This window comes from Alligator sinensis, unplaced genomic scaffold (genome assembly GCF_000455745.1).
Source record: "Alligator sinensis unplaced genomic scaffold, ASM45574v1 scaffold547_1, whole genome shotgun sequence".
Classification (NCBI taxonomy): Eukaryota; Metazoa; Chordata; order Crocodylia; family Alligatoridae; genus Alligator; species Alligator sinensis.
The window spans coordinates 1190138-1197584 of NW_005842217.1; the positions used below are offsets into that span (position 1 = coordinate 1190138).

A 7447-nucleotide genomic window follows, 5' to 3' on the forward strand; every position below is an offset into this window, starting at 1 on the left:
AGCACCAAGCCAGGCGGGAGCAGGGTGCTGGGGGCATGGAGTAGGGACACCTGTTCATGGTGCTTTGCAAAGCCCACAGGCAGCTGCCCAGCAAGGGAGGCGGATCGTGCTCCTTTAAGAACAGGAACCAGGGAAATATGCTGGGAATGCTGCCAGTGATGGAGGTGAGAGAGGAGGGAAGCCTGGGCTTCGGGCTCACCCGGGGCTTGCCTGTCAGAGGGCCCCCCCCTGGCTAGCAGCTGCCCTCCCGAGGCCGGATGTCAGAGGGCCACCCCCTGGCTAGCAGCTGCCCTCCCGAGGCCTGCGCTGCCGCCACACCTGTCGCAAAGAATCCTGTTCAGCCGGGCTGGGGGCTGTTGAAGAAAAGCAGGTGAAAGCTGCCAGGGCATGGGCCAGGCGGGCTTCCCCTTTGAAGGATGCCTGCATGATCACCCCTTCCCCAGGGGATCCAGCTCAGCTAGCTGGTGACCCCCAGAGACGCAGCATGCCTGGCCCCGATGGCCTGTTGGGGCCCCACGTAGCAGGGCACTCCCTTGGACCCCAACCTCAGCCACTGCGGGAAGTGGTTACCCCAACCGCCCTCACCATGGGTTGGGGGGAACCCTCAGGCTAAGACTCAAGTGCCCCGTGAGAGCCCCTGGGGGACCCGGGACCCATATTCCACTGGGCACCCTGAGATCTTAGTACAGGGGCGCTGAGCGTGCCTGTCCTGATCCGAACAACTGCAGCTCTTCCCCCTTGGAAGAAATGCAGCCCTCATAAGAGCTGACCCCTGGCTCCCAGGCAGCCAAGGCTGTGCAAGGGGACAGGGTCCTTGCACCCAGGGGGCTTGCACAGAACTCCCCTCTCCCAGCAGGGATGGGGAATAAGAGGCTTTTAACAGGAACAGAGCAGCCAGCACCGGGCAGGCGCAGGGGCCTCCTCAGAGCTGTGCAGCAATGACTCATTTGCAGCTGGCAAGGCTGCCCAGGCCTGCCTCCACTCCCACCCACGCAGACCTCCGCCGCCCTGCAAGCTGCTTCCCAGCATGCATTGCTGCTGCTCAGCCAAGCAGGCGTCGGGGAGGAGAGGAGGCAGCCGTGCCCGGCCCCATGCGGACAGAGCGGCTCCCCTGGCCAAGATGCTCTGCATTCTTCTGCTTTCGGCCTAGAGCTTTCCCCCTCCCCGAGTGCCCAAACTCATTCGCTCGGCAGCTGCTGCTGTTCACCACGACCCCAGGAGGGAGTCAGCGGGGGCCCCAGGGATGGTCACAGCTTTGGGCTCCCTGTGTCCAAGCCCAGCCCTTCTACCCTCTTTCCCCACTGCATTGCCCTGTTTCCCTGCAGAAGAATGCCTTGCTTTTGCAGCAGCCCCTGAAGGCACCATCACCCCCACCACGGGCCCTGCCCAACACAGTGAGCAGCTGGATGCTAAAGGTGAGACTGGAGGAAACAGGTTAGAAACAGAGGCTTTATTTAAAAGAGTCAGAGGCCACAGGACATGGACAGCGCAGACCCAACACTGCCACCCCACAGGCTGGCCACGTGGGATTGTCAGCCATAGAGCAGGGGCACTCCACACCCCATACAGAGCCCCCCAAGAAGATGCCAAGCTGGTGGCATGTCAAGCCTGGACCTTGGGGGTCTTCACGGTGGTCTCCAATCTGGCTGCTTCTGGGATGCAGAGACAGGCTCCCGCTGGCCTAGCAGAGACAGGCAGGGCAGTGGGAAGGTCAGAGGGAAGGAAAGTGCAACAGGCAGTCACTGGGTGGGCCTGGAATCGGCCCCAGGGCTTTGGAGGGCTGGCTCACAAGGAGGGGAAGCCAAGGGGGACTGGGCTGGCAGTGGAGCATGGGTTGCACTGGGACCCCTGCAGCTGGTTCTGAGCACATGGGAGAACGAAGGGGTGAGAAGGGAGGTCCCAGCAAGAGGCCCATCAGTCCCACCACATCCATCCCAGAGGCAGTGCAAAGCCCACCAGTCACAGCTGGGAGGGACCTGTCCAGAACCTCAAGGACCAGCTCCAGGCCGGTGGTTCAAACCCAGCCAGGGGTTGATGGCTCCCTGTGCCTAGCACTGGATCTCAGCCCAGTTCCTAGAGGATCCCACCCCCTGCACAATTTGGCAGCCTCAGCAGAGGGACTGAGGGTTTCCTGGGCCTTGAGCTAAGCCCCCTCTTGGGGAAGCTCATGAAAAGGGGCTCACATTGTTGTTTCCCAGGGCTTTCCGCCAGCTCTCACTGCATCACACAGGGTGTGGGCCACAACCCAGCTCCAGTTATGCTGCACCCCAAGGAGAGAGACGGGGGGGTGCAGGGATCAAGACAGAGAAGCCATCCAGCCACTGCCCTCAATGCAAAGCTACCAGTGGGGCAACTGCTCCCAACCCCCCTTGTACAGAAAGACAGCAGGTCCACCCAAAGGAGAAGCAACCCCATGGGTTATTCAGCACCAGGTCCACCAGCAGGGCTTGCCGGGAACAAAAGAGATTGTACTGTGTGTCAGCTGCAAGTGAACTGGCAAGAAGTGAGGTCTTCACCATCCTTCTTTGGGGAATCATATCACCTCCTGCCAATCAAACCCCCTCTCTGCTCTTCTAGTTACTCAAATTTAGGCTTGGCCCTTCCCTCCTCCCTCCCTCGTATGTTGAGCAGCAGCAGGAGGCCAAGGCAGACTGTGGCCGGGGCGCACATGGCAATAGACTCCTTCAGCGCCAGGAGGGTGTAGATGGAACCTGGGGAGACAAAAACCAGAAAACATGTAGGGGAAAAAATAGAAGAAAAGAAATCAGGATTTGGACCATTAAAGAACTGAGTTGCTCCGTCATGGGGCCAGGCACAGGCAGAACTAAAGCCTGAAGCATACAGCTCCAAAGAACTTCAGTGCAAAATTGTGCTGGGGATTCAAGGTGTCATCATTATGCTTCAGAGTCAGCAGCCACGTGCAGTGTGTGGGGGCAGTTTGCTCATCTCTGAGCTATTCAGAATAGCAGTGAATAGTGGTGTTACTAGCCCAGCAGGCTGCGAGGAAGGGGACTGTGCAGCACAAGCCATGGGCAGCACTTCCTGGCAGCTAACGACAGCAAACACCTGCAGACAGTAAACCCAGGGCCCTTCACCTCCAGGTAGCTCCGCCTGCCGCCTCCTTGCCTCAGGGGCTGATCTAACAGGATGGGAAAAAGCAGATTACACCGTCTCCCTCTGGCCAGTCCCACAGCAGGCAGCCCCCGTGCAGCAGCACAACATGGCACGTGGCTCTGAGCTGTCTGCCAGTCTCCCCCTGGACAAAGCGCCAGCAGGGCATCTCTCCCCAGGGCTAAGCTAGGCAGGGACCATAGTCTTGACACCCCTAGTTCTCTTACTGACCCCCAAGCCAGGCCCCAGTGGGTAAGGGGAGGGTACAATTGGAATCAGATGTGCACATGCTCAGTCCAGGGGCTTGCAGGTTTCATTAAGATCAGCTCTGAAATTAATACGGTCTCTCAAGGTACATCTACTGCCCCCTGATTCCAGCAGCCTCCAATTTCCGACCCATAATCAAAGGGCCATCATTTAAGGCTCGTTGCAAACAGTCAACTACATCTGCTGGGAAGATCCTGCTGCAGGCAAGGACTGAGAATCCAGGCTCTGGTTCTGAGCCATTGCTTCCCTTTTCCATAGGGACACAAGGGCTTGCTAGACAGACACCTGCTTTTAACCCTTACTTTGTGGACACAGACCTTCTCCAGGCCCTGCTGCTGGGAGGCCATGGGGCTGTTTCTGGGCCCGTGCTCCTCCCACCCAGCAGCAGATGAAATTCTCCTGGCTGCTCCCCAGTGTAAGGGGAGCCCCTATATTACCTGGCTTCAGCTTGGCAAGCAGTCACCAGCAGCACACAGCTCCAGTGTCTGCACCAGCTCCCAGTAGCTTTCACATGCAATTCAAGATGCTGGTTTTGACCTATAAGGCCCTAAACAGTCTGGGCCCTACAAACCTAAGGGACCCCCTTTTCCTTTATGCCCCATCGTAATCCCTCAAGTCAGCTGAGAGCACCATCCTGCAGGTACGATCAGCGGGACAAGTCCACCTGGTGACACCGAGCAGAGATGCTACTCAGGTCCCTGCTTTTATTTTGTTATTTTAGTTAGTCTAGTTGCCCTTTTTCAGTTGTCTTGTTCTCTGACAGCAGCGTGTGAGCGGAGAAGCAGATAAGGGCAGGCTCCAGGCTGTCCCTGCCTAGCCAGTCCCCCACCCCCATTGCCCAGCCTCTCTGCAACAAGGTAAACACTGTACTAGATAAGATAGCTTTCAAAATTGGTTGCCATTCAATGCATAGCACGTAAGGAAGGGTGCCTTTAGTCCAGTGAGGGGTGCCTCGAGGCCTAAAAGGTTGAGAGCCACTGGTTTACTGTAAGCCCCGGGATCCCTTGTTGGCAAGGGCAGCAGATAAATCATATAAATAAATCATATAAATCCATACATACATAAATAAGAATGTAAGACTCCTCCCTGCCTCCAGGATGTGTGTGGAGGCTATTGGGGAGGAAGGGAAACTCCCAGCTGAAAATCAAGCAAAGGAAACAGGTGGAAGCCCTGGTTTGGGCTATGCTGCAAACTTGTCCAGCAAAGCCATGGGAAGAGTCTGGCAAGGGGTCCCTGAAGGCAGCAGCAGAGGGGAAGCCTGCCTGGCCCTCATTCCCCAGCTCAGGATGTCAGGGGCATCCTAGAGGGTACAGGAGTCTTCAATAGCAACCCGGTCAGTGCCTCAGCCTGTGCCCAGCTCACCCTTACCAATCATGATGATGGTGAGCACAAAGTTGCTGATCTCTTGCAGGAGCTGGGGCCCAAATGCCAGCAACAACCCGGCCACCACTTCAATCCAGCCGACCACCTCCAGGTACCAGTCCGGCTCCGGTTTGTAGCCAAATTCCTTCAGGGGAAAGACGTCGGCGAACTGCACGAACTGTGACTTCTGAAGGGGGAAAACGGCATGGCACCAGCATTGGAGGGGGCTCCAGGCCTTCCTAAGTTTCTTTCCTGGAAACAGGGGTGCTAATCCCAAGATCTAACACCGTGGCCTTTGGGTGAGGGAGGAGATGGGCAGCCTCGCCCACTGCCTGAAGCCCCCACGAGGGCTGCAAGAGGAGCAGAGCCCCCCTGCCCTCCCCTTGCTTTGCCTCCCCCAGGAGGAGTATTTTGAGCTGCAGAAGATAGTCACGCAGCACAGGCCGGGACTGCCCATGTCCAGGCAGATGGCATCAGCTCACAGCTCCCTCCCCACCCAGCCGTTCCCACATGCTCCTGCTGCAGGGCCCAGTCTCTGAGCAAGCAGCAAGCAGGACCCAAGACCTTTCCCAGCAGATCTGCAGGGCCCTCCAGACACAGCTGGAGCACACCGAGTCCTTTGCAAGCAGACTGCCATCTCGAAAAGGCAGCTGGCGGCTCAGGAGCCTGTTTTCCAAGAGAGCAAGGCACCCACAGCAGGGAGCGGAGCAGCAGGCACTCAGGCCTCTTAGGATCAGTCCACACCTAGAAGGGCTCTGAAGCATCACCAACCTGCTCTGCAGAGCAAAGCCATTTCCCCAGCCAACACTCCCTCCCAAAGCCTCCCCAGGAGCCACTCGGATGTCACGCTGCTTTCCTGAGCCAACACTTCAGCTTCTTGTGCCAATGTTTACAGACAAGTCTTCCAATGGGCACGGGGTGTCCTGGCCTCCAGACTGGTGTCCAAAAGGCCGCTCAGAGGCCTTAGGACAGCTAGTTCCCACCAGCATGTTCAAAGCTGCTGGATATCCAAGCCCCACTGGAGCTGGAAATCCCCAGGGAAGACAAGCCTGCAACCCAGGGCCCTCTGCCTTCCTGCCTGGAGACCGTCTAAGGAGTTCCCCGGACAGATCAGGGATCCTCACAGTCATGAGACTACAGGGGAGCTCTGGTGCTGATGGGGCTTAGGGCCAGCTCTGCAAAAGGACTCACTACACGCCCCTGGCACTGGATTTTCCCAAAGGCTCAGCTCCCATGCAGGCTCCAAAACATGCTCAGAAGAGCCTTAAAGGGATGCCGCCAGCTGGAAAGCTAGCCCACGTTTTTTAAATAGGGAGCTTGGCTGCCATGACAACAAGGGCTCTACATAAATGCATCAATCGTGGGCATCAGGTATTAATTAGACATATCACTGTTTGGGCCTATCGGGCACCATGAAGGCTAGGGCCCTGGCACGCTAGGTGCTGTACCAACATGCTGTGTGTGGCAAACGTCTCAGCTCTGAAAAGCCCCATGTCCATGTAGACAAGGGGTCTAAGAAAGGAGTGCTCAACCTCCAGCTTGCAGGCCAAATCCAGCTCATGGAGCCGTGGCAGCTGGCTCACAACCAACCCCCAAACCCTGTGTGACAGGTCCAAGCCGGACCATGCCCCCCGCCCCCACACACACACTGCTGGATTGGGGCTGGGCCATGCCCCCTGCCCTCCTCCATGCAGTTAACTAGGGGGCCCCCTGTGCCTGGCTTAGGATCACCAGCAAGTTCAGCCCATAGACAGACTGGGCACTGCCCACCCAGCCTGCTGGGCAAAAAGGTGGAGTGCCAGCAGCCTGAGATCATGCAACCAGGCAGGGGCAGAGGCAAAAGCAAAGCCCCTTTCCCTGCCCCCTCCCAGCTGGGATGCACTCACTCTGGTGCCAGGCCCTGCGCATGCCCCATCCAGCTGGGCTTTTGTGAATCATGTTGTTTCCCCCTAAGACACTTCTTCTTCTCCCCTCGCAGAAACCTGCACTGGGGAGCTGGATTCCTGGGGTGCAGAAACCGACTGCTGGGTCTAGCCTACCCCAAACCCGGGACGCAGAAGCAGCATTTCACATAGCCTGCCCTAAGCCCCGGGTGCAGGAGAGGCATCTCACATCTCAGCCTGCCCCAAACCCTGGATAAAGGAGGAGAGGCATCTCGCATCTCAGCCTGCCCCAAACCCTGGATAAAGGAGGAGAGGCATCTCACATCTCAGCCTGCCCCAAACCCTGGATAAAGGAGGAGAGGCATCTCGCATCTCAGCCTGCCCCAAACCCTGGATAAAGGAGGAGAGGCATCTTGCATCTCAGCCTGCCCCAAACCCAGTTGCAGGAGCAGAGGCGCCTCGAGCGGACGTGACGCTGGACTCGGAGCGGATAGGGGTCCTAAGGAGACCCGTGGATCTCGGGGCCCGCCGGTGCAGGCAGGCTGCTGGCCCCAGGCCTGGGCACAGCCCAGCAGGTGCCACCCCCCAAACTGCAAAGGGGCAGCCAGGTCCCACCCCAGGGCTTTGGCCCCCTCCTGCTCGCGGGCTGGCACGCTGCCGGGCCTGGCCGGGCGCTGCGGCCAGCCCCAGCCGGCCCCGCGCTCACCATTTGCAGATACAGCTCGGGCGAGATCTGCTCTATCAGCTTCACAGCCCCCGTGAAGAGGAAGAAGAGCCCCAGCACCACGCGCACGGCAGTGAAGAGCAGCGCCATGGCCGGGAGA

The 7447-nt window shown here is 58.4% G+C and overlaps 1 protein-coding gene across 1 annotated transcript; it reads right to left on the reverse strand.

The window, feature by feature from the left end:
- Positions 1 to 1435: 1435 nt before the first annotated feature.
- TMEM35B (transmembrane protein 35B) lies at positions 1436 to 7441 on the reverse strand. Its single transcript, XM_006026996.1, has 3 exons — positions 7330 to 7441; positions 4747 to 4927; positions 1436 to 2711 (listed from the first exon to the last, which is right to left on the reverse strand). The coding sequence occupies exons 1-3, from the start codon at positions 7435 to 7437 to the stop codon at positions 2578 to 2580; spliced, it is 423 nt and encodes a 140-aa protein (XP_006027058.1). The 5' UTR covers positions 7438 to 7441; the 3' UTR covers positions 1436 to 2577.
- Positions 7442 to 7447: the final 6 nt, after the last annotated feature.

Bases quoted from the DNA above. Each gene is read 5' to 3' on its own strand.
- TMEM35B (XM_006026996.1), bottom strand. From the start codon at position 7,437: ATGGCGCTGCTCTTCACTGCCGTGCGCGTGGTGCTGGGGCTCTTCTTC. The intron at 4,928-7,329 runs GTGAGCGCGGGG...TTCCCCCTTCAG, and splicing joins CCGAGCTGTATCTGCAAATG to AAGTCACAGTTCGTGCAGTT. The intron at 2,712-4,746 runs GTAAGGGTGAGC...TTGTCTCCCCAG, and splicing joins GCTCACCATCATCATGATTG to GTTCCATCTACACCCTCCTG.